The sequence below is a fragment of the Cygnus atratus genome, chromosome 1 (assembly GCF_013377495.2).
Source record: "Cygnus atratus isolate AKBS03 ecotype Queensland, Australia chromosome 1, CAtr_DNAZoo_HiC_assembly, whole genome shotgun sequence".
Lineage (NCBI taxonomy): Eukaryota > Metazoa > Chordata > Aves > Anseriformes > Anatidae > Cygnus > Cygnus atratus.
In genome coordinates this window covers 108,423,383-108,448,850 of record NC_066362.1, presented here as the reverse complement: position 1 = coordinate 108,448,850, position 25,468 = coordinate 108,423,383, and the positions used below count along the sequence as shown (strand labels likewise).

The window sequence follows — 25,468 nt, the reverse complement described above, 5'->3', positions numbered from 1 at the left end:
TTACATGTTTGCTGTTCTCTTATGTAACAGGGAGAAAATATGCTAATTTATCTCAGGCTGCCCTAGTTGTTTCCTGTTTTGGTACAATTCCCCTTTCTTTGTTTCCAGTTCCTTAACTTTTGTACAGTTCCCTCACTTAAATACTTGCTGCTAAATAGCCTGGAGAAACCAGGTACTGGACCTTACTCAAAAAAGCAGTACATTTACACATTTTTTCCTTAAAACATCTTGAGATGTCCTGGTGTCTTATATTTATTCTTCCCATGGCTGTTGACAATGTTTTGGGTATCATACTGTGCACAGTACTTATGACAGGAACTTAATGATACCTTGTCTCCCAGAATAGTCGTGCTTCTTGGAAGTTCGTTTCCAAGGCAAGTATCTGAAAATACTGCAGTCCTCAACCAGCTTGAACTTGAGAGTGAGAGCTAGTGTTGTGTTCAAGATTTTTAGTTTATTTCTGTGATGAGAGCATAGTTTTAAAAATGAAACACAAAATGCATCTAAAACAAAGTGTTTGATCCTGTTAGTCATCAAACAGTGTACATTAAAATGCATGGTCTGTGTCTAGACTCCTGGGAGAGGAAGATTAGTCCTCTAAGCAACTCAGAAGATATTTTCCATACATTGAATACAGTTTTGGTTAATCAGGGTTTGCTTACTTTCTATTTCCCCCCTCACAACCTGTATGCAATACAATGTACATACATTTCAAAACATTATAGGAAGAAGTCTTCCTTAGTAAATGTGAGAAGAGAAGAAAGTTTCTTACATAGTATAAAGCATCCCTCCTCTCTCATACCAAGGGTGACACCCATCAGTGCATAATTTGGAGGGGTGCCAGAGGGATATCAAAGCTCTTTTCTTTCTTATATTCATCAGGTAGGGTCACATCAACAAACCCATAGTAGCTGATAGTGTTCATCTGTAAGCAGACGTGGGTAACAAGAGTTGGCTGGCTGTTCACCACCACTTTGGATCATTGTATGCTGCTTGTTCCAGCATCCTTGAGAGGTCTGCTGGTTTGTTAGTACCAACAGTACCATATTACCTGGATTACACTGTCTCTGTTACTGCGTGTGAGGGCTCTTTCCTTCTGTAAAGCTGTCGGCTTAGTAGTAGTTACCACCCTCAGTTACATTCAGGGTTCTTTGAAGAGATTTAATGATGTTATTACCAGAAAAAAGGTCAAGACTTAAGTGTGAAAGAAAAGCCCTCGACAAAAGTACTCATCATATTGTGATGACTTTGACATTCTATCTATGCAGGCCTTCAGTCAAACACCTCTGCTGGTGTGATTGGTGTAACCCAAATGTCTAAGTTCTTTCCTTGCAGATGTGCTTCTGTGCACCAGCGTAAAAAAAATGGGAATAAATTCTGCTGGTTTCAGTGTAATGAGATTTTCATACTTAGCATTGCTCTTAATAATGAATGACACTTTCCTTGCTTCCTTTTTCCCTCTTGCTGTCCCCTACAGCCCGATTTCAAAAGGAGTCTGCAAGGCAGTAAGTCCTGAGTTCTGAAGAAGTTTGACTTTGAAACAACTTGCTTCTTAAATCTCAACCAGAACTTGTCATTTTCCTGGCATAAAGCAGCCAAACCTTGAAAAGCGATAAATCTGTGTGGCTTTGATAGGTCTGTGCTTTCAGTAAAGGAGAATAGGTTTACAACTTCACACTGGACAAGTTCGGCCTTTCTCTGCACATACATATCTGGAAAATTAATTTTCTTTTGTTTCCTTTCTGCTTGTTGGTTTCCCACGGAGTACTGTCATACATTTGTTAATCACTCATAATTCTGTGAAGGTCTGGCCTTCAGTGAGAGCCCAACTTTTGTCTTGGTGGTAGGAACTGCCCATATGTAGCTGTAGGGCAACTACGTCCCCAGTTAGAGCACACCCACATGCTCCCACACCCCTTTCAACCATTGAAATCTTCCCAACTGCAAAAAACAACACTCAAAGCAGAGTTTCTGCAATCTTTACAATTAATATTGTTTCTGAAAACAGCCATGTCACTCTGGTTTGTTTGTTTTTTCTTCTTTTTTTCTTCACAAGCCATTCGCTCTCATACTTGAACTGGACTCTGAATCCCTTAGTTTACATTCCTCCCAGCTACCTGTGTAGCCTTTCGGTTTGTCATCCCACCTTCAATGCTTTAAAAGATTTGAAGAAATAAAATAGGCAGAGAGACCTGATCTAGTCAAAGGTCTCTTTATCCTGTTACCCACAATACTCGTTTTCATCATATGGATTAGCAGAGTGTCTTTGCCTTTAAATTTTTCAAGATTAGTTTGGGGATAAAATTGCAAGGAGCTGTTGTTCTGAAAACCCATTGACTGCTCATTCATAGTGAAAAAGAGTATTAAGCAGATGTCAGAGATGTGATTTGAAGGCATAAAAGGAGGGGCGGAGAAGAGAATCATAAACTTGCCAATCTAGGTCAATGCTCAAGCTTTAACACGTATCATTGTAGTTTAGCACTTGAATTAATGCCATGGTTTGTGGGTCTTCTGTAATGCTCACACCCTGGCACTGTTGACATTCCAGTTCTCTAGAAAGATGCTGCCTGTGTCTGTGAGTTACATTTTCTAGGCCACCTTAATCATATGGCCTAAGTGCACTATTAAGAGATGAATACCTAATGTGCCCTTAATATAGAGCAGCACTCTGAACACCAGTAAGTTGGGTGTTGTTGTTTTTTTTTCAAGAACACATCACAGTGTACTAAATTGCACTGTCATTTCGTGTTCTTTAGTACCGCTTTGTTGGAGAAGCAGTACAATCTTTTGTGCACTAAGAAAGTAACAGTGATGGTTCAACCTATAAATTGAGTGCACAGCACAGCACATCCTCTTTTTGTAAGCGGCTTACTACAACTCTTTGCAGATGAATTTTCATGTCTCCTTGTAAATTTTGGTTTCTCACCTCATGAGAGCTTAGGTACAATTTACACATTGGTATGTATTTATCTGATTAAAAGATTACATAAATTGAAGAGGTATTTTTAGGCTGTATTATAATTCTTAGAAATCACAATCTTAACTTCACTCATCTTCTTTCTGGGAACTGTAAGCTGAAACTTAAGTCCTAAGTGATTTCAGGCCTTTGTACTTACAGCAACTGCTGTCTAACCATGCTGCTGCTGAAGCCCAGACGTAGACAAAACCATTTCCTACATAAAAGTTTTGAGAATCACATTTGCTTATCCAAATCTCTCTCCACTCATTTGAGCCATTATTGAGGCCAGAGTTTCCTACTGAAAAATAATTGCACTGGTAGTATGTTGGTCTGTTTTTACTATGACTGCTTTATTGCTGTCTTGAAATAAATTCCCAAGGTTTGAGTCAAAAGAAAGCTGAAAACTTGACAATAAGATCTCACATATGAAGTCAGTATTGAGTGCCATTGTCTGTATGCAGATTATTTGTTAGGGTCTACAACCAAATAGGACTGAGAGGGGATTACATTTCAGGAAATGGGACTTGTAAAAGCCTCCTTTGAGCCTTTAGGTTTTGTAAAATGGCACAGGCACCACCAGCACTCTCCAATGTGTCCAGGAAAGAACCTGATTAATGATGTCCATCACGCTGGAAAACTAGGGAGCCTGAGGCAGGAGCTGAGTGGTTGAGGCTCAACTAGCAGACGTGAGACACAGCAGATATACTTTGCCTTTGGTATTTATCCTGGTGAAATTTCAGTTGTACGTATGAGCTCTGAGCTTTTCTTAAATCCCCTTTAGAAAGGGTATGTTTGAGAATTTCTGTTATAAATGGTATGAAAGTGTGGTTTTGGGTGAGAAAGAAGAGGAAATGTGCGTTTTGAGGAATTGCTTATAGGTTTCTTTTGTTTTCTGACGTTGTGCTAATCTTGCAAATAAACAAGTCACATATTTGTGTGCACTGCATTTGGCAACAGCAATTACTCCATAAAAGTATTGTCTGAGGAGTATGCGTGAGGAGTATGTGCCAGTTATGAAGTGAGGAAAGTCCATAAGTAAGACCATGAGAAGGTTTCAGATGTCATGAATGCCTAATTAAGAGTAACTCATTTCCTGGTTATTGAAATACTGCCCTCTGTTGTGCAGGATGTGGCCTCGTATATTGCTGAAAGGAATAACGCTGAAAGTTCTTCTAGATTGTCTTTTCTGTCTTTGTTGTCCTTGAGACAAAAGTATATTCAGTTCTCGAAATGCTTGGCACCTATTGTTGAACAGACTAGCACAAATTGTATGTAATTCCTGATCTTTCCCACTCAAAGGCCGGTGATATAGTCCAAATAAATCTAAAAAAAATGTGATTCCTCCCACCTCCCTCCCCCCCAGAAAAGTCATTTAAGATGAGTAGAAATTTGCTTCTTTTGACCAAGGACATACACTAAGATGGAAACATTTTCCTTTTTGTCTGAGATGAAGAGGGGTTGGTGTGTTCACTGTAGAGGCTTCCACTTCCTTTTCTTGAGGGTTGGTTGACTGCTGTGTTGCTTCATCATGAAGTTTCATAAGAGCTTGGTACAATGTTCAGACACAGTGGTTCAGTTTTTGTTTAATTTAATAACAGGATTCTGCCTTTGTTAAATTTTGTAACTGTTTTTTTATAGAGATAAAAGGAGGGGAGGAATATAAAAAGATGATTGTCTGAGCTACAGTGCTTGGCTGTTTCTGGGCCCTGAGACAAGAGAGGAAAATTTGAAAGTCACACTCTGTGTTTTGTTTGTTAGGTCATGAGAGAATGGGAAGAAGCAGAACGCCAAGCGAAGAACTTGCCAAAGGCTGACAAGAAAGCTGTTATCCAGGTAAAGGAGAATGCTACTGCAACCTTACAGCTGGGGCTGCAGTTGAAATACAATGGATGTGAGTGGTGGTATAATTTTAAAACATAATTATATGGGAATTTAATGTTATTTTCTGCTCTTGCTGTTGCTATCTTTGTTTCCAGCTGTTAGAGGCTGCTGGGTGTCTCTGTATTTAGCAGCCAGTCTCTGGAACAGAAGTGCAGAACTAGCGAGTTGATGACTAGTGTGTATGTAGAGAGAGAGAATTTGACTTGAATTTCGATTTGCCATCAGTGAGAACTGAAAACTCAGTTCCTGTGAGTCCTTCTCAAAATTTAGGGTGTGATAAACTAGTAAGCTGCAGGACCTAATCTCAAAGCAGAGATGAAAAATGTGATTTAAGGAAGGAATCACCATCAGTTTTATCTGAAAGAAACCCTCAATCAGAAATTCTTTTATCAAAATAATATTATAATTCAAAATTTCTGACAAGCCAGACACTCCTTGAAACCCACTGTGGCAATGTTAGGTATTATTCAGTACTGCCAAGAGGAATTCAGTGCAAAATTATAAAAAGGTAACACTGAGAACCAGACTGCATTGCATATTAAATACCACAACATTGCACTCTGTATATTTTGCCCAGTGAAACTTTTCCTTTATTGGAATGAGTTTGAGCTCACTTTTTCTTCCTGATGGCCAATTTGTAAGCAATTATAGTGACTCTGTATGGCTTGAATTTTTTATTTTTTTTCCCCACCAGGTAGTTTTGTTTGTAAAGTCACTTTGGTACGTGGAAAGTCTTCATGATTGCAGGGGGAAAGTGCTTGCCAAACTCCACTTTCTTCTAGACTGAATTCCTTAGTGTTGAACAGTCTGAGGGGTCAAATGAAGGATTCATTGGTGGTTGTGCTGAACATGTAAGGAATATTTGATTAATAAAATGTGGCCAGGTGTTCAGGAATAGAGGACATCAGCAGTTCCTGCTGAAATCAATAAACAGTGCATTCAGTACAGAGATTCTGGAAGCCAAGGCAGACTGTCATGGGGAAGCATACTGGTGATTTGCAGACACAGTTTTTCACATCTGCGCTTGTCTGCTGATGTCTTCACTGTTCCTGTTGTGATGGGTGTTTTTTCAGCATTTTCAGGAGAAAGTGGAATCACTGGAACAAGAAGCAGCAAATGAAAGACAACAGCTGGTGGAGACTCACATGGCACGGGTGGAAGCCATGCTGAATGACCGTCGCCGCATTGCTCTGGAGAACTATATCACAGCCCTACAGACTGTCCCACCCAGAGTAAGTGCAGTATCACAAGCCCCGTTGGCTGTGTCAAAGTCACTTTAGTCATCCTGGGGAAAAAGAATGTATGCCAGGTACAGTCCAGCTATGAAGCAACAAGTGTGCACCGTACAAGATCTACTGCAGCTACCTATCAGTCAATTTCAAAGTTAAAAGTTTAGATTTAGTGTCTACGTAAATACAGGCACAGGCACACACCCCATCCATACATGTAGGTAGATACATACATACATGCATAAAGATACTTAGGCAAAGAACACTGCAGTGATTTAGTTGCCTGAAATTGAAGCCATTCTCAGATCCTGCTAAAGGATGATGATATGGTCCCTCCAAGTGGTACACAGTAAGATATTTCATTATGTTAAGAAGGAGCTTAAGGATGAGGGTGCTTGTGTTCTGGTTTGTGTGTTGAACTGTTTGGTGAAAGATCTTGTGAGGATTGTTGGATGGTGTGAAGACACCACACTGGCAATTCTGAGTTGTCCATGTTACATGTGGTGGCTATTTGTGGTGTAAACATTAAATCCAGAATGAGGATTTGGATGGAATTTTTAATGATTGCATATCTGTGATGTTTATATTCAATCCAAAACCAACTAGTTTATGACCTCCAGAAAAAGAGAATCTATGTGAACACTGTGGGGAAAACAGTCAAATGTTTTATATACCTCTCATTTCTTGGACACTTCGTAGATGGAAAAAACATTATGTCACTAAAAGACTTTTGGGTCAGCAGTGTAAGATGTACCAATTGAATCCGAATTTGGCCTCACAGGGAATTACATCAATCTGACTACAATAGTAAACTTGCATATTTTAAGCGAATTTCCTTCTGTAGAGAAACCGGCTTGTTCAGTGAGCATGGGAAAATGATCATCATCATAATTCTTTATCAACAAACTTCTTCTACACCTCATGCTGCAGAACTGTTGTTTTTACTGCATGCCAAGTAAAAGAATAATCTTGTGTTGTCCACCTGTCACATGGAAACCTCTGAGTAGCTGTATGAAGAGTTAATCTTTATTTTGCAACATAGCAGTTTGTTGAAAATAAGACAAGTCAGTATTAATGTGGTAGAGGATGTTATTTGGTCTGACTGCGAGATGCTGTGTATTATAACCTCTGACTGTTGTGAGGGTTGTGAAAGGCTTGGACTCCAGCGTCTCACTGGCAGACACATTTGCAAGTTATGGACTGGTATGCAGCTTCCTTTAGGAAACTGGAGTCTGTGTCTCGGAACTGAAAGTGAGATGTGGTGAGTGCACAGAACGGCTGCAGGCTGTGTTTGCTGTTTTGCTGTGTGGCTTTGAGTAGTTCACCACAGATACAATTTCACATTTGTCTTTTACCAATCAGCTCTTGCAGTAAAGTTGAGCCTTGTGCAAATGTAACTTTGTCTGAAAAGTATCCCAGAAAAATTATTTGATTTAAAGCAGTGCGTTGATCAGGCTGTCAGCTTGGTTCTACAGGTATCTGGGGTTGTGGAAAGTAAAGATGAGGACCACATATAACTGCAGAATAGTCTTTGAGCACTCAAAATGTGCAACTTCACTCCTAGCGCAAGAGAACTTGACTTTTCATGTTTGTGGAATGCAGATGACATCTCGTGCAAAAAAAATAAAGTGAACTGTAGTTGCAGAACTTTAAGGGGCAAAAATGTTAACACCGTCTTTGGGACCAGAAAAATCTTCATTTTATGTTTGGGTTGCATGTAGTCAGCTCCCAGGACATTTAAATTAATAATATATTAACTATTAATAGGAGAGCATTGGGCCTGAAAGACAGTGTCAGTGAACACTGTTTAATAGGTAACTCCATCAGAAATAAGTTTTGAAGACACTATTAAAGACTGGCATACATCCTATATTCTTGTCACTTCAAAAACTGATCACCCTAAAATGTGCAGGCAGCAAACAAGAAGGTAACATCATATCAAAGTGCTACCTATAAAGGGGCTAATCAAAATTAAGTTGAAACTATTGAGAGTTAACAGAAGCTTAGTCTTCTAAGAGTCCCTCTGCCGGTCTTGTTAAAGGTACTAGTTCTTGACCCAGCTCTATTTTGTTGCATACTCTGTAGTTACTGACAGTTCAGACGTGCTTCTGAACTGCCAGTCAGATGTGTGCCAAAACACAAGAAAAAAATGATCTTTAATTCAGCAGGAGGATTTATCTGGTTTTGTTGTGAAGCAGAGGGTGAAACCTGAGCAGTGATTAATTATAGCTGAATGGCCTAATGAATGAGTCCAGTCTGGTAACCGCTTTGCAGGGATAAGTTAAGGTGCCAGAAATTTCAGTATATGCTAAATCCAAACTCTGGCTGCCTAGCCAAAGAGAAAACGGAATTAATGGAAAATTTAACTCTGATACCCCAGCTATATATTTTTCTCTGGCAGAGAAATGGTTCCCTAGTAAGCTAAAAGGGACATTTGATGCAATTGTGTGGTCTTTGGGAGAGTAAGTCATAACTTTACTGATGACTTGTTAAGTAATTTTAAAAAAGGGGAAAATTTTCTAAGTTAGGTAAAAATACTTTTAAGAACCCACTTCCACTGCATGTTTCAAATGAAGTGCTTTGCTATGAATATGTTTACAACAGAAGTAGATTCTGAACCATAGAGTCACAGAATGGTTTGGGTTGGAAGGGACCTTAAAGCTCATCTAATTCCAACCGCTCTGCCATGGGCCGGGACACCTCCCACCAGACCGGGTGACCCAAAGCCCCATCCAGCCTGGCCTTGACACCTCCAAGGGATGGGGCATCCACAGCTTCTCTGGGCAGCCTGTTCAGTGCCTCACCACCCTCTGAATAAAGAATTTCTTCCTAATGTCTAATCTAAATCTACCCTCTTTCAGTTTAAAAACTTTCAGTTTAAAAACTCCTTGTCCTATCACTGCACTCCCTGGCAAGAGTCCCTCCCCAGCTTTCCAGCAGGCCCCCTTTAGGTACTGGCAGGCCGCTGTAAGGTCTCCCCAGAGCCTTCTCTTCTCCAGGCTGAACAACCCCAGCTCCCTCTGTCTTTCTTCATAGGAGAGGTGCTCCAGCCCTTGTATCATCCTCGTGGCCCTCCTCTGGGCCATGTTCTACTACTTCCATGTCCTTCTTGTGCTGGGGGCCCCAGAGCTGAACACAGGCTCCAGGTGGGGTCTCAGAAGAGCAGAGCAGAGGGGCAGAATCACCTCCCTCGCCCTGCTGGCCACCCTGCTTTTGATGCAGCCCAGCATACGGTTGGCTTTCTGGGCTGTAAGCACACGTTGCTGACTCATTTCAAGCTTGTCATCCACCAACACCCCCAAGTCCTTCTGCGCAGGGTGGCTCCACAGAGCAGCTTTGGGGATTTTCCTGTCAAGTAGGAAAGTAGGGTATTTCTGTTGTGCCAGGGAGTATGCTCAACTACGTGTGCTTCACGCCGTCCTCTACCTGTACTGCAGTCGGCATGGGTGTTTTCAGTGCCATTCTGCCTAAAACTACAAAATGTCTGGGAATCCTTTATGAACAGCTTAAGTACTGGGACAAAAAATCTAACTGCAGGATTTTTTCAGATGTTGTACAGATCATTGCCCAATGCCAGTGTCACAGGAGTTCATCGGGATGCCAGTCTGAGCAGCAAGGTAGCCAGGGAGCATACAGAAGTGAAATTACGTAGCTTCAAGGTCTATTAGAACATAAGTATGAGGGAAACCAAGTATTTGTACTGTTGTGTTCTCAAAAGCACTGCCATGCAAGCTGCCCAGAAACTTAAATTTGATCCTCATTCCTGATTCCTGAGGCAGCTTAGCTGTGCTGCTATACTTTGTTGCCTTTGAAAATGGGGTGCAGCTGTTCAGTATCCAGTATCAAAATACCGTATTGTTTCATTCTGCTTGATGGTTTTACTATAGAAAAGGCGGATTAGTGGCAGTTGGAACTAATATGCTTCTAGTTTTTAAAACAGTTGGAGATTTTCCCCTTCATTTTGCAAGTTAAATAGAGGAATTCAAACGAATCAGTCTTTGCAAGCAACTTGGTTCTGTAATTTGCTTATATTTCCTTTTTCACATGCATGTCAAATTTACTTGGATTTATGTCGCCCTGTTAAATCTTCGTTGGTAACAGAGGCCTATTCTCTGTGGGAAGTCGGGGGGGGAGATGTGGTGGAGAGATGCAGAAAAGAAACGCAGTTCATAGTGGTGAAATAAAGGGTTTCAGAGCAAGGAAACATACAGGAAATCTTTGAAAGGTAATTAATTAACCTCCTTACATTGTGCATCGAGTAAAGTGAGCATATAATAATTAAAGCCAGTTTCTTCTACTTCAGAACTATTTTACCGAGATGTAAATTACTATTGAACAGAACAGGGTAATTAGGATCAACCCTAGCATGTACATTAATTCATTTGAATTTATTTGCTGTATTTTTTTTCTTGTTGCCCTTACAATCCTTCAGGGTACTGTTTGTGCCTTGAGAGCAGCGTCTGTTCATGCGGGGAGAGCTTAGTGTGGGCTGAAACTAGTTGAGTTCAGCTATTTGGACGTGGAAGAGGGATCTGCAGAGGGGCCCTTACTCAGTGCCTCTGCATTCTGGAAGCTGGAAGCCTTTTCCGAGTCCAGCGAGGTTGCTGTGGAAATATGCAGTTGGAGGCAGGCCAAAGCGTCACTGCTGATCTTGTGATAAAAATCCTTCTGTGCCTTCGGAGAGATCACTTCAGCTCTAATACTCCACCCTGTATCCTGCTCCCCTAAACCTGTAAAGTTACAGATGTGGAATTTCTCACATACGCTCAGTTTTGTGGGATTTGTGAAATAGCATGGATTTCATCTTTGCTTTTAAACCAGGTCAGACTGAGAAACATGGTCACCTAAGTCAGTTTTCCAGTAGCTTCTGAGGCTTTTCGGTGAATAAAACCAGACTCTCTTGTTTTTTCCCTAGTTTGTGGGCTGGAGCATGTGGTATAGTCATACACCTAGTCTTGCCAGTAGGCTTTTTTATATGAGCTAACTGAAGACAGAAGAGGCAATTCCAGATGGGTATTAAGTTCTGCAAAACTTTGACAGAGTCGTCATAGCTAAAATCCAAAGTTTTAAAAGAGTGAACAGAGACCAAATTTATTTTAATTTGTCAAAGTTGTGTAAGTTCAAATCCTGAAAAGCAACTAACGAGATTGAATCAAATACTTTTCATTTTATTCTGCCTCAGGAAAAGTCCTTGGGAGAGTAGGCAAAGGGAAGTTTTGAGTACCATTATAGCGATGTGTGTGGCTACACGTTTCCTTGCAAACTACCAGAAATTATGAGAAGACATCTTTAACTCAACACGAAAGGTAGCTGGATGGGAGTTTCACATGGGAGAAAAGTCTTGCATCACCCTAGTCAGCCTTTCTTGAATGTTCCTAAAATGAACTGCATCAAACATGACCCATAAGTTAATAACACAGCAGATAAAATACCTAATATGGTATATGAGGTATTCCTAATAAGTGAATGAAAATAAGCAACTGTTGCACATTTCAAGAGCAGTGATCAGAAAGGACTGGCGATGAACGTTTCTCTAAAGGCAAGATGAAATAATAAAATACAGCGTTGTGAAACTTTTCTTTCTGGTTTAGAGGGAATTTTGATCAAAATTACAAGCCAGCTCAGAATTTCCCATGGAATTTTAGATCTCATATATGGTTCCTTTTGGGGGGTTAGGAAGAGATCAGTGAATTACATTTTCTTGTAAATGATCTACAGAAAAGGTATGAAGTTTTCATTCTCTAAACTTGCAGATATGAGTGAACCTACCTTGTCTCCATTCCAAGGGAATTCATTACTAATGAAGCTGAAACTTAGAACTGAGAGAGAGTGTATAAAGAATTGTAAAGGTTGTGAGTTATTTTAATTGTGTTATGGACAAATGGTAAGAAACATTTTCTGCTAGCTAGAACAAAATCAAGCTAACAAAATCCTTGCTAAGATGGCACAGATATGTATGGAATATAATCACTAAATATTCTCCATTTAGAATTTTGTGTGAACATCTGGCAGGCTTCTTTTTGCAGGGCTCTTCTGTTGTGTTTGATAAACCAATACTATCATCCTAAGCCATGTTATGGTATGAACATTGTCTTCAAATGGCTTGCAAGTGTAAATTTATTTCCTCCAGAAGAACTCAAAAGTGCTTTTGAGCATTTTATGAAATATAGTTCTTGCCTTTTGTAATGCCTAAAAAGCTGGAGTGGAAACAGAATGTATGTTCTCCAGTGACTGATGCTAGAAACACTTTGCATATTTAAGGACAGAACAATCCTAGGCCAGCAGATCCCACTGGTGTCTGTTTGGAGATAAACTGCAACATTAATGTTTCCTCGTTAGAAAAAGGATGTCAGTGATCTTATCTCTAAGCAGATGCTACTTGAAATAAAGGCACCTTTATCCATGCTGGATTGAAGAGTCAGTGGGGTTTGGGGTTGAATCTCACCACCAGGTAGCCAAGTTGTCATCGGTGGTTTCTGCTTTGTTTAGGCTTGTCTCATACAGCTGGAAACCTTTTAATAGGTTGTCGGGATTGCATCTATATATCCACAGAATGAATTGTCATCTTAATAAGACAATAGGCATATTCACTACAGGGAAGTTATCGTTTTAATGGTGCTTCATCAGCCTAGATGGTCTGCATATTCCATGCAAGTAGTCTGTGAATCTGTCTACTGTGGGTTGAATACATGCAAGTCCCAACATACAAAAACTCCATATAAAGCAATACTTCGATAACATTCTCCAGGATAAACAGAATTTGAGACTAACAACTAAAATACTCACAGACATCTGTTAGCCTGTCATGATATCTTGTAAAAGGACTATGATCTGTCTGTGCTTAGTGTTAGATAAAAAGTAGGTGTTTCAGAAGGGGATCTTTAGAATAGGTTTCATAGGAGTAAATGATGTGTCCAAACGTGCTTGAAATAGTCAGAAGCTGCATGTAACAGAAGACTTCAGACTGCTTCACTCTGCATTGCCCTGTGAGTGCTTATTAGATGTTTTCATATTATTTTTCTACATTCACTTAAATAATGAGTGTGTTCCAAGATACTGTGGATTTAAGCTTCTTGCCAGCCAGACCAGAGTTTTCCAGTACTCAGTAACCAATATTATTCCTGACTGAACAACATTCCTTGCTAAATGATAGCATTCTGAATGTAGTACTGGATCCTGTTGCTCAGGAAGTCACTGGTCATTCTGGTTACTGGCTCAGTTGCAGATGCCAGTAGTGTTGGCCAGGGTAACTAAAAATATGGGGATAGTGGAAGTCGTGTTGGGAATATCCTGGTCTCTTTCAGAGGAAAGCCGACAAAAACAAGCCAACAAAACAAATACAACTGAAAATAATGGAATTATTTCATGAGGCACTTAGGCAGCCCCTGGTGGCTGATTCAGGTTTAGTTATTCTGTAAGATATTTTTTTAAAGATAACTACAGACATGAATACATTGAGTTTTCCGTGACAACACATGCAGAAGAATTACAGATGCTAAAAGCAGAATATTTTAATGAATTTTGGTGCTTGGTACGTTATTTATGTAAAGCGAGAGGTGCAAAGCTGGCTCTGGCATCCATCAGCCATTTGTTCTTTTGTCATAGGCAGTGTCAAAGCTCAGGCCTCAAGAACCTAAATTAGCTGGTATTAGCAACACTTTCATTTATAATGTAATCTCGGGGCTTCTGCCTAGGGTTGAAGTAATAGATGGCCATGGACATAACAGCTTCAGCCACAGGGTCTGATGGCATCTCCTTAGCCTGTGGAGCCTTTCCTCACCTCTGTGCTGGACTGTTTATTGTGGCCCCTCCGCTCTACTGTCAGAAGAGTTCATATCACTATTTGGTGCAAGAGGATTGGAGGCAAATCCCGGAGCAATAGATTTGGGGGCAACTTCTAGTGCAAGTCTCTGTGCAAAAAGTGCACAATAGGCTGGGATTTTTAAGCAGAACCAGTTCACTTCATAATGACATTTAAAAGACAGTGTGTGTGCAATACAATATGGAGGCAGGACTTTGGGATGAGAGATGTTTTTGCTGGGCCACAAATTTGTTAAAAGTTTGCAAGCAGTAGGCCTACAATTCTAGGTGTGGAGGAGAAAAAAACTTTTGTCAGTTGAATTTATGGTCTGCATTTATGGTGACCACACTCACATATGCAAAGCCCTGTGGAGGGCTGTGGTAGCCTGGCACCAGCCCTGACAGGTTGGTTAGCCTTCAGCAAAGGCCCTGAAATCGTGAGGCAGTTGCATTTCAAAGTTACGGGGAAGGTTGGAAGTCTGACTTGATCGAATGCATCTGGGCCATTTGGCAGCTATTTTAGGGCAAGGAAGCAGAGCCATTTTAATTTATGACAAATGTCCAAGGGATGCTACCACCTTTGTTTGTTTGTCTGATAAAATACCCACTGTATGACCTTAATGGTCAAGGCAGGGCATGTTTCCTAAAGATTGCAATACAGAAGTTGTTGGAAATGACAAGTATACATGCTAGGCAGGGTTCCTAAGCAAGTTTGGGTACCACTTCAGGGTAGCCTGAGTATGTGTGTACCTCAGCTCATGATGTTCAGGGAATCCTATTGTTTTTATAGTTGCCCACATCCATCCTAGGAACTTCTGCATGGTGTGGTGCCTAGCTGATCATGATAGCCCTGTAAGTCTGTGTGAGGTAACTAAATGCTTTCCAGGGATTTGTTAGCTTTAAATCACATTTTGTTAGAGTAACATCACTAGCTTTTAGGCAAAGTGAGATCACTAGATTGACCCTCAGGGTTAAAATGTGCATCTGGCTAGTTTTAAAATCTTAACACCAAAAAACCTGTAAGGAAATACCTTGCATTTAATACATTTATTATTCTTTCTACATTGTCCTATACTTAAATCACCGTTTTCTGCTACCATCACAGGAAAATTGCTCGGACAGACACGCTAAAGGCATCCATGTCTGTTTCTCCTTCATAGAGAGAAGTCTGGGGCATTTCTCAATGTTAGAAAATGCACTGAAAGTGGGCTGCCAATTTACCCAAGTGACTACTACTGCTAGTGGTATTTGACAGGTATTTTCAAATTGTTGTCCTAGTAATAAGTCTACTTGTGACTCTTGATGTGAAAGTTCCATTGGCATAGTGCAGTGAATGCAGACACACTGAGGGAAAATGAAAAATATACCCTTCTGGCATTAGACATGACACTTCAATTGAAGTATCTCTTGAAGAAATAGAACTTAATCCTTTTCTCTCTAATCTGCCGTAACCTGCTATCTTGATGTGTCTTGGGGAAAAGAAAGCTAAAATGTCAGGAAAGGGAACAATGTTTTCTATCTTCAAAATGCTGTTGTTGTAAACCTCACTGGTCTTGCAACCTTTGTTCCTATAAACCTTTACAGTTGGCATTTCGTTTTGTTTTGCTGTTGCCATAATGTTGTAAGGACTGCTTACTTCCCAGAATTTGTCCACAGTTTCTTGCAACCTTATCGCAGGGTGCTTGGCTTTTGGTGGTTTGGGGTTATTTCTTCATGAATGAGTTCTCAGTCATGGAGCCACCAAGTTTAATCCTTTGGCAGGGAACGGCTTCACATCTCTCTATTTCTACACAAAAAATCTTCTTCAAATAACCTTTGTTTTACTCTCTTTGGACATTTTAAAATCTATTGCCTATCTTAAGCTGAAGAGATTCTTAAATCTTAAAGCTCTGTAGCTTAGTATTCATCTCTTGTGTAAATGTTAAATTAGTTCAGGATCTATATTTGTCCGTGAATCTAAGTCTTAAAGCTCCAACTTCGCCCACGGTTCTTCTTGCTTCAGAAGACTGTGCACGGAGCTTCTGACGCTTATTTTGTCACTTCCCTGCCTGTTCCCCAGTATCCCTGCCAGTGCCCAGCATGGCCACTCACCTCTTCTGCTCTTTCTTTAATTTCCCGCACAGTAAGATGGCCATACCCTTCCTTCTCATCTGTATCAGCTTCATTCCTTTCACTGTTCAACAGCTTCAGGAAAGATGCACAAGCACAACATTGCAAGCAGAGTTGGCAAGGGGGCTTGGATTGCCAGAGTCGTCATAAACACTGATGACTTAGCTGAACACTAGAGAACACGTTCCTGTTTTGGCACTGTATTATTGTATTATTGTACAGAGTAGGAGAATACGTAGAAATACATGTTTCATAGCCATCACTGCTGTACCATCAGTCTGTGTATATTTTTCATGTTCCCTTCAGGTACAGTTCTCTCCTCTGTTCCTATTCGATTGTATATCTTAAGTCATATATTTAATGGTTTTTACTAATTAAAACCACCTGCAATATATACATAGGCTAAGATTTAAAAAAAATCTGGCACCCAAGTTGGGTACTTTCAGAACCAACGAGGTGGCCCTTTCTTCTTTCTCTTAAACCTTTTCAGTCAGTGGCATATTCTGAATGTGTACCTTCCATACCTCAGCTGTTCCTTTCCTCTTTCTTCTGCTGGTATAGCAGTCGTGACAGGACAGAACAGTCTCGAATTTATTTAGTAAGTTCTGTAGTCATGTCTGTTGATTATTCCTTGGCTTGGATAGGGTAGTGCTTTCAGATCGTCTTCTGTGCAGGTGTTGGGCAGGTTACTTACCTGCTGGTTTGAATTTGGACGTGTGCATTCAGTTTTCTGTTGACAAAACAAGTTCTAGTGTTTTTTGTTGTCTCAGGTTTAACTGTAGTTGATGGATATTGTTCCCAGTTGAATATTCAGCATAGTAGAGCGTATGTGAGCAATCTTTGAAATGCTTCTGACAGAGTTCATGTTCCACAGCGTTTTCTAGAAGGGATTTGCCTACTAGTGGTTTTCAGTTGCAAAAATTGAAGCCTGGGTGATGGCACTTTCTAGAGTGGAGCGAGGGGAGAAGCAGAGTCTGATGGGGACAGTGGAAGCCCAAAGGAAACAGATGCTGGGTGTCTGTTAACTAGCATGTTGAGACGTCAGTTGCTGTCTTCTTGGGACAACAGTACAGCAGACAAAGAAAAGCAACATCCAGACTTTGTTTATGGTCAGGGAGGAAATCTGAATGCCCTCCCCATCACCATGTGCACCACCTACAACTGCTGTTCAGCAGAGCATTGTGCTGAATGGGTTGAATGACCGGGTGTTCCCTGGGGAAGTCAGGCGTGCTTTCAGAAGATGGCTCTTGCAGGTGAGAGCTGGCCAAGTGTTCTGGGGTACACCTCCAAGGTAAGGAACTAAAACATGTGTTTTCCTAAACTGAACCGGTTTTTTTCCTGTTTCTTCCCCATAGCCTCGTCACGTATTCAACATGCTGAAGAAGTACGTGCGTGCTGAGCAGAAAGACAGACAGCATACTCTCAAACACTTTGAACACGTCCGCATGGTAGACCCAAAGAAAGCTGCCCAAATCAGATCTCAGGTAATCCCCACTGAGGGTTAGCAATGTCATGTTGTTCATAACCATTGTGAAATTTCTGTCAACTTATTTTAAAAAAATATTTGACAACTTTCCACAGACAGTTTTAGATGCAATAAAAAATAAATTGCTTTCCACCAGAAGATTAAGGCAAAGTGATGTAGGAACTGTGTGAGTATAATTTGTCTTCTGAGAAGAACTGAAAAGCAAGTTTTCTGTCTACCCAGACAGTGAGACAGTGAGTCGGTCGTGGGCACTTCCCAAGGAGCCCTCCAAAGCAGTTATACCCAGAGCTTTTATTATTGCTTTGGTAAATAATACCTCTGGGAAAATGTCTGTAATAGATTTAGCTACCACGTATGGTTATGCTTCATCCAGCTGAAGCAGCAGAACCAGAAGTGGTAGAGCCATCTGACTGCAACCAACCTTTCTGTAGTCATTGCAGAGGTACTTACAGTGTCTATAAATATGATTACTGCAATGCACTTGAGTTTAACATGTTTTTTAAAATGTGCACAGAAGTTCATGACATTTTAACTGCTGAATGTTACTGCAGTCTTCAATGTTTGTGTTTTGGAACAGCTTTTATGTTGCCTTTGTAAATCATGGAGGGTGAGAAAGCAAAAAAGACTGAAGATGTAGCTGGCTTTCAAAACAGCAATTAAAATTGTAGGCACAACGGATAAGCTGTTAAAAGTGTGTGCTGTAATCTGCAGAATCTGCCTCTGTTCCCTCTGCAGGATGCAACAGGAAGCTCTGTTCCAGCCACAGTTTTCGAACTGATTGGCATCGCTAAAAGCCAAATCAAAACCATATACCTCTTTGAATGACATGATTTGCATATTAAATTTCTGAAACATCTATTTCAGCCAGACTTGTACATTGAGATCGTGCTGGCTTGAAATTGCTAGCGTTAGAAATGCACACTATAACCATCTTCCGCAGTGATCTTAGACAGCTTTCCCACATTGTAAATGTTAAAGCGTTTCCTTTTGCACCTAACATGACTTTTTAGCTTCTAAAACATTGGATTATTTAATAACAGAAACAAGTGGAATTTTGCAGACGACATACTGTTTGGCAGCACAGGTGAAGAATGGAAACTGACATTTAGATACAAGAAGTATCTAAATCTAAAGTATCAAGCTTAGTGTATTGCCATAGGAGTGAGTATTCTATAATATCTTTGCTTCTTGAATTGGTTAGAAGGTTGGGTGACTGTAGGCTGGAGGAACTCTTGGGGAGTTTTTATTTCAGTAGAAAATGGAAAACAAGATATTTTGTTGAAAGGCATGAATACTTTATTTCAATTTGAAGGAATTTTAGCATTGTTTCATTGAAATTGCTGTCTGCAACCCATTTTCCTCTTTAGGCCTAACTGCCCTTGTCAGTGGTCTAAGTCTTCCAAGATGCACCTCAGTTTCCCTTTCTACTGAAGAGAGGTGATACTTGTGGAAAGTAGCCTGGGGAACTGTATCATGGGGTGTCATGACTCAACACATAGCAGTGTGTGGGAACCTGAGGCAGTAGAGTTGTAATCACATGAGACAGCACAGTAATGCTTCTGGTTGGAAATATTTTTGTTTTCAGATGAAAATATTTCAAATGCTTTTAACAAGAAAATTGAAGCTTTCTTCAGGGAGTGGCTGGTTTTTTTTGCAATATTAGGATAAAGAAAAAAAACAACAACATTATGATCCGGCAATCATTGCGCCTCACTTGGCTTGCATGTCATGCAGAAGCTTATGGGTATGGGCAAATTTACGCATTATTGAAGGGTAAATGAGGCTGCGGATTTCTGCCACATTAGCTGTTTGTATACATGCTCTACCCCACTGCAAATGTAAATCCTTGATTTAAATTATTTTACTCTCATGGCATTTCAGGTAGTTTCTGTGGAGGAGCATCTAGCACACTATGTAAGAGAGGTGAATTTTGCAATTGATTTGACAATTTCACTACATAGAACATACTGAGTATTATACCTAGTACAAGTGAAAACTGTCTTCCTGTTATAACCTATATAACCTATAAAATTTGTGATAATGACTACTAATAGTAGTATTCCCTTCCTAAAAATATTTTATTTCTTTAGGTTATGACACATCTACGTGTGATATATGAACGCATGAACCAGTCTCTCTCCTTCCTCTACAATGTGCCTGCTGTGGCTGAGGAAATCCAGGATGAAGTCGGTATGCAATCTGTTAATACAGAAAAAGGGAAATATTTCTGTGGTGAGAAATCACCACCAAAAGCTAAAATATAGCATCTTATTTCTATTGATATAGTGTCCCAGCTGACTAATAGAACAAATTTGCCAGTGTTCTTAAATTATAAATCAAGTTATAATGAACATTTGGAAGGCAAATTAAAGTTAAATTAAGACAGTGGGCTAGCAGAGACTGGACTGTTAGAGGGACAAAATGGAATATCTTGCTCATAATTTGCTTTCAGAGGAGACTTCCTATTTCTTTAAATGGAGTTTCGTTATCATTATATGTGGACTTCATTAATTCCTGTATAATCTATGCAGTGACATCATCATATGACCTTTGTTGTTAATATTTTCCCTGAAATATGTTAATTTACATTTGGAGCCTCCATGCTATATAGAAACAGCTGTTTACAATCAGTAGCTTTAGCAAATCCTTCCTGGGTTTGGATATTTAATTTGATGTCGTAAGCATTTACATTATCTGATGCAGTCATTTGGGAAATCCCCCAGCTGAAAAATTAGTTTCCGGCACAAGCATCCAAGAAAAATGTAGGTAATGACTAGGGGTTAATAAATGCAACTTGGCAGTATCCTACCAGTCATGCATTCATTTGGTAAATTATTGATTTCTGTATAAAATAAGGCTGTACCATTGTAGTAAGGATGAGGATACGTTTAGGACATGTGAGAGACTGGACAGAGAGTAGCGATGAATTCTCCAGTGTCCAAAGCACAGGTTAAGAAGCAGATGTGCCTGTACTTGTGAGGTAGCTTTAGAAAGCTGGGGATGAGATCAGAAAACAGAGCTGGGGAGGGGGCTAGGAGGACACAAAGAAATAGTTGAATTAATAATTCTCCTTCACCGTGTGTTTTTGTGCTTCACAATTATAAGGCACAAGCGACAGTCTCTATCTGCAGTCGGAGAACTGTTCAAATAAAATCCTTATTGGTCATTTGAAAGTGTATCATTTCTGTAGGAAAGGAGATTCTGATACTGTAAGGCTTTGGAGATACTCAGTTGTCAGGTTTTTTTTTAACCATCACTGTTGTTCCCTTGGGTTTTTTTGCTTGAAGTTTCAATTTCTTCTATTATCGGTTAATGGTTGTTGTTGAGGACATGCTTCTAAATTTTCTTTTCTCTCCAAAATACCGAAAGGGAATGGGAATTTCAGAGGCTTTGAAGTGACATGGGAACAGAAGTCTATTAACTGCTAAGTGGTTTACAAAAATCTGACTCCTAATCTCAAATGTAATACTAATTTTTAGGAGAAAGAAGCAGGCTAAAATTAGTAGGATATTATGTCCTAATAAGATGAGAGAAGCTGATATATCTCAAAGAAAGAGTCTATCAGTTTCTTAAATACTTTTTCCCTACCTTGATTTTTTTTGTGGTGTTGGGTATAGTAGAATTTCTTCAAAGCACTGCAGAATTCGAAGCAATGAAAAATATATTCTTACATTGGGAGATACCAGGCAGCAAAAATTAACGAAAACACTATCAGATCTGGGCTATATTAGGTAAAAGTTTACAGTAATGAGAAGACAGCTGCCTCTTCTCTGTTGATACTCTTCCAGTATCAACATTCTCCTTGCTGGTAATGGTGACTGTATGCTTGATTTTACATCTTACTTCCAGTGAAAATTCAGAGGGGTCATTCCTTTCTGATAAAGAAGACAGTGTCCTTCTAGCTTTGAGCACTGTTTCAGCTTTGAGCATGTTTCAAATCCGTTCTGAAATTACTGAATTTCTTAGCCTCAGTACTCTTCCTAAATCCATGGAAAAGGAGATCTATGACAGCTGTAGAATCTGTGAAGAAGTAAAATACTAAATTGCACTTTGTAACATTCTGAAGAGATACCACAGCTATCATTAAAAAGACAAATGTTTCATTAAATACCTTCTTTGGAACTATTAACTTAGAAAGTCCAAGTCAACAAAAAAGTTGGAAAATACTTAGGTAAAACTAACTCAGACACACAATGTCTGACTGATAAATCACATATAAAGTAGATGAAAGTAGTTTTCTCAGGCTGCTGTGAGAGCTTATCTTCTAGCTAAAATGGCTTATTTTCTAGCTGAGTTTCTTTGTTCATTATGCTTCTGGTTTCTAGTTCCACACTTTACTACAGAGTTCTTCATGAACAGTTTTCACCTTGAGGAATTGAATAATCATTGCTTTAGAAGACACTGCTCTGACAAAGGTAGTTTTTTGCTAGATTAAACAAGTGGAACAAGTGATTCTATGAGCAGCAGGACAACAAGATATAGTTTCCTGTGAATTTATGGTTTGTGTTTAATTCCTCTAATATCAAGTAAGGCACTGCTTTTGACTAGATTTTCTCATTGCTAGAAATACTATGCCCCGTTTTCACAGTTTCTCCATGACCAGCTGTTGACAAGTTTGAATCTCAGGTCCTTATATGTATATATATGTGTATGTTATATATATATATATACTAACAGAAACTAAACTAAATATTAAATTAGAATTTTCCTCATATCTGCCTGACAGTCAACTATCGAAGGTTCATCCCTGGGAAGTAGTAATGTTCTTTCATTGGAAATGTGTGTGAAGATGAGATGCCCACTTCTAATGTGTCTGTTGTTTTTGAGATTTTTATCCTGTGCAATGAAGTTGAATTGTATGAAGCAGAAAGTAGAGTTGTTCCTGGGGTACGCCAACTGCATGGAGAATATTTTCTGCTTCAGCAAGCTGCAGGGTTTTGTTAATTAATGCTTCATGACTAGATGAAATGCAGTCCAGCGGTTGGACATTTGGAATTCCTTTTAGATATGGAATATTTTTGAAGCTTCTGACCTAAAAAGCAGATTTACGGTCATAGTTTTAAGGTGAAGAATCTGAAATACCAAATCCAGCTTCTAAACTAAAAGCAGCCCTTTTTAAAAGTTTTTGGAATTGTTTTTAGAACTCCAGCAGAGACCATGGCAGGAAGTTAAGGTAAAACTTCAGACATTCGTAGCCCTTATTTGCAAATTGTCACCTGTTGGTGTCTGTTGGCTTAAACAGAAAATGGCTTGAGTGTATAGATATATGTAGGAAGACCCACAGTACTCTGAAGAGTAGAAAGCAGCTCTTACATGAAGTAAGGCTTTTTTTTGCTGCTAAGCATTTGACAAATGTGTAATGTGCAAATGCCACATTAGGATGACTGGCACGTTTTGTCTCAGAAAATTCAAGACGTGTAAGGAAGAATACTGCTGCCTCTCTTGCTTACATATTGGGTGAGGGGAGTAAAGGATCTGTGTAATAGTTGCCTGGAGAGGTCTGTCTGACCATGACTTTTATGATGGAGACTAGAAAACATATGCAGGTGGCTTGTGTAGGAGACCATTTGGCATTCTGGCTGCAAATGATTTCTCAAAGGACAGTAATGCAAATATGCTACACACCAGGTCACCCTCTGCAAATGATGTAGTCCTTGGTGTTAAGTGGTATTCCTCACAGAGAAGAGGAGTATGCCCCATCAATAAGACAGTGGCCTAAAAAATCTGAGAAGAGATATTTGCACACTGCAGGTGAGCAGATTATTTGGCTACCTTGGTATTTGTACTCACCTTTTCCCTCTGATAAATCTCCTGTACTCTTAATATGCATAAAACCTCAGAAAGAACAATGGCAGACTTTAGGAGAAATCAGCAGTTCCTTTTAGCACATCCTGCTTTAAATCCTTATTTGATTAGGCTGCTTATCCATGTATGTAAAAGGCAATTTATTGCTGGGAGTGGCACAGCAGGAACAGCTTCTGAACGAGAAGCTACATCAGAGCTTTGTGTATTAGTCAAATGGGTAGGCCAAGAGCTGAATTTTTAATTCTGTCTTTGCTGCGCTGTTTCCAAGCTGATGTCCTCAAATCCATGTTTTCTAGCCTACCACCGATGAAATATTCAGCACCGCCTACTCAGCAGTGTCATAACTAACCCTGAACGATTCAGTTGTAAGCAAGTAATAAGTAAGAGAATATGATTTCATTTGTCCCTTGACAAATAAAATCGAGCTATTGTTATTTCATTATTCTGTTCTACTGCACCTATCCTGTTCTGCAGTATGCTCGTGTTATATAGCAGGAGGAGCGGACAAACACAGGCAGACTCCAGATCATTGACTGAATTCAAATGCATAGAGTGCTGTGGCTCATGTGCTGTTTGAAGTATTTGTATGCACCACCTTAGCGTAACAAAATTTGACCAAGAGAATATTGCCTCTTGACATTTTGTTCACAGCTTTCTGTGAAGATTTTTTTAAGTATTTTTGGAAAAAGCTTGACAGCTGTAAATATAGGATGAGCTACAGACTAAAGATGTCTGAAGACTAGCTTTCTTTTAACCCTTTCTCTTGAACCATTAGGTCCCTATACCTGTCAGTCTTCATCTTTGCATGTAGTCTGGACTACCTGTGGTGGGCAGAGTTATTGATACCTGAGCTACATATGGTCTTTCTGCATTTATCAAACTAATTGTTGATTACCTGTTTCTAGCTGCTGATTTTGACCTGCAGTCAGTCCACAGTCTCACTGCGTTTCTTGCCATGAGTTGAATTAGGATACTGTTCTCTGTTCATTCTGTGGTACACTTCTTTAGAAGTTTTGAGGGTATTAGCTATTTGCTGTGGGTTTACAGTCCAAAATGATAGCCACTGTGATTTGGTGATATATATTGCAGAATCAAAACACGCCCTAGAGAGCTTCACAAAAGCAAATTCTGTATCTGTTCTGATTAGTGCCATTTCTTTTGTGATTTTTGCCCTCATCCCCCGCCCCCCCCCTTAAAATGTTGTGATTTGAATATGTAATCACTAATGTCTTTCAGTCTGCATTGGGACTTCTTGGTGTCTCTCATTTTTTCTGTAACTCTTCTGTACAATTCCTGCCTTAAGATATAACTGAAGGGCGAGAAGTCCATCTTCAGAAATGATATTCAGAATCATTGAAGTGATGCTTAGGATTTCTGCACCTTTATTTGAAGTAGGGTTGCCATGTTGAGGTAACAGAATAATAAAGGGAAGTTTACATGTGTTAAATCTGCCAATAGCTTTTAAAATGATGTTGTAAGGTTACCTGTGGTATTGGAATGGTATAGTTCATAAATCAAGGCAAAACACTAATTACCTTATGATGCAATTTTGTTGCATTAACACTAGAACATACATATTAAGGGGGTTCTTGAAATTGCTCGTTTGTCATGGAGACAGTTAAAAGTTGGGAAGTAGTTTTAGTCTTCCTATAAATCTAAAAATGCAAGTACTGGGAATAGCTGTTTAGTGCAATTCATGTCACGTATCAGGATGGTTACAGAGTCTTACTTTTTTGTTGTTGAAGAAGAACAGCGATGCTGAACCATGGGTGGTAAATGAATAAGCACTCTAGGATTTTTCCGTACTGGAACAGGCCAAGTTTAGTGAATCAGCATAAAGGATGAATTGTCATCACTGGTACTCATCCTAAGGACAGTTGGGGTTTTGCACCAGTTGACAAACCTTAATTCAGTCAATTTAAACCTTCCAGGTCTGTCTGCAGTAGTATTTTAGCTGACATTTGTTAAGGATTGTCTCAGTCATCTTTATTTACTGGCTTGTTCCACTTCAATACTTGCTACGGTAAGCATGGTTTCTGAGTTTTCTTGAGATAGGCACTGAAGAGGTCAACTTGGTTGTTAAATAGAGTCACTGTCTACAATTAGATGAAGAGGCAGAGCAGCATTCTGAGGACTGGGAATCTAGAGAGGTAGAGTTGTTTTTCTGAAGCAATTCCTTTCTGGTTTTAATTATCCATA

At 39.6% G+C, this 25,468-nt stretch overlaps 1 protein-coding gene across 1 annotated transcript in view; it reads left to right on the top strand.

Moving 5' to 3' along the window:
• The window catches only part of APP (amyloid beta precursor protein), a 210,383-nt gene that overhangs the window by 147,612 nt on the left and 37,303 nt on the right, over nt 1-25,468 (top strand). Inside the window, exons 9-12 of the mRNA XM_035545590.2 lie at nt 4,718-4,792; nt 5,914-6,072; nt 17,334-17,462; nt 19,555-19,654. Coding sequence (XP_035401483.1) covers nt 4,718-4,792; nt 5,914-6,072; nt 17,334-17,462; nt 19,555-19,654 — 463 coding nt within the window. The remainder of the gene's footprint in view (nt 1-4,717; nt 4,793-5,913; nt 6,073-17,333; nt 17,463-19,554; nt 19,655-25,468) is intronic.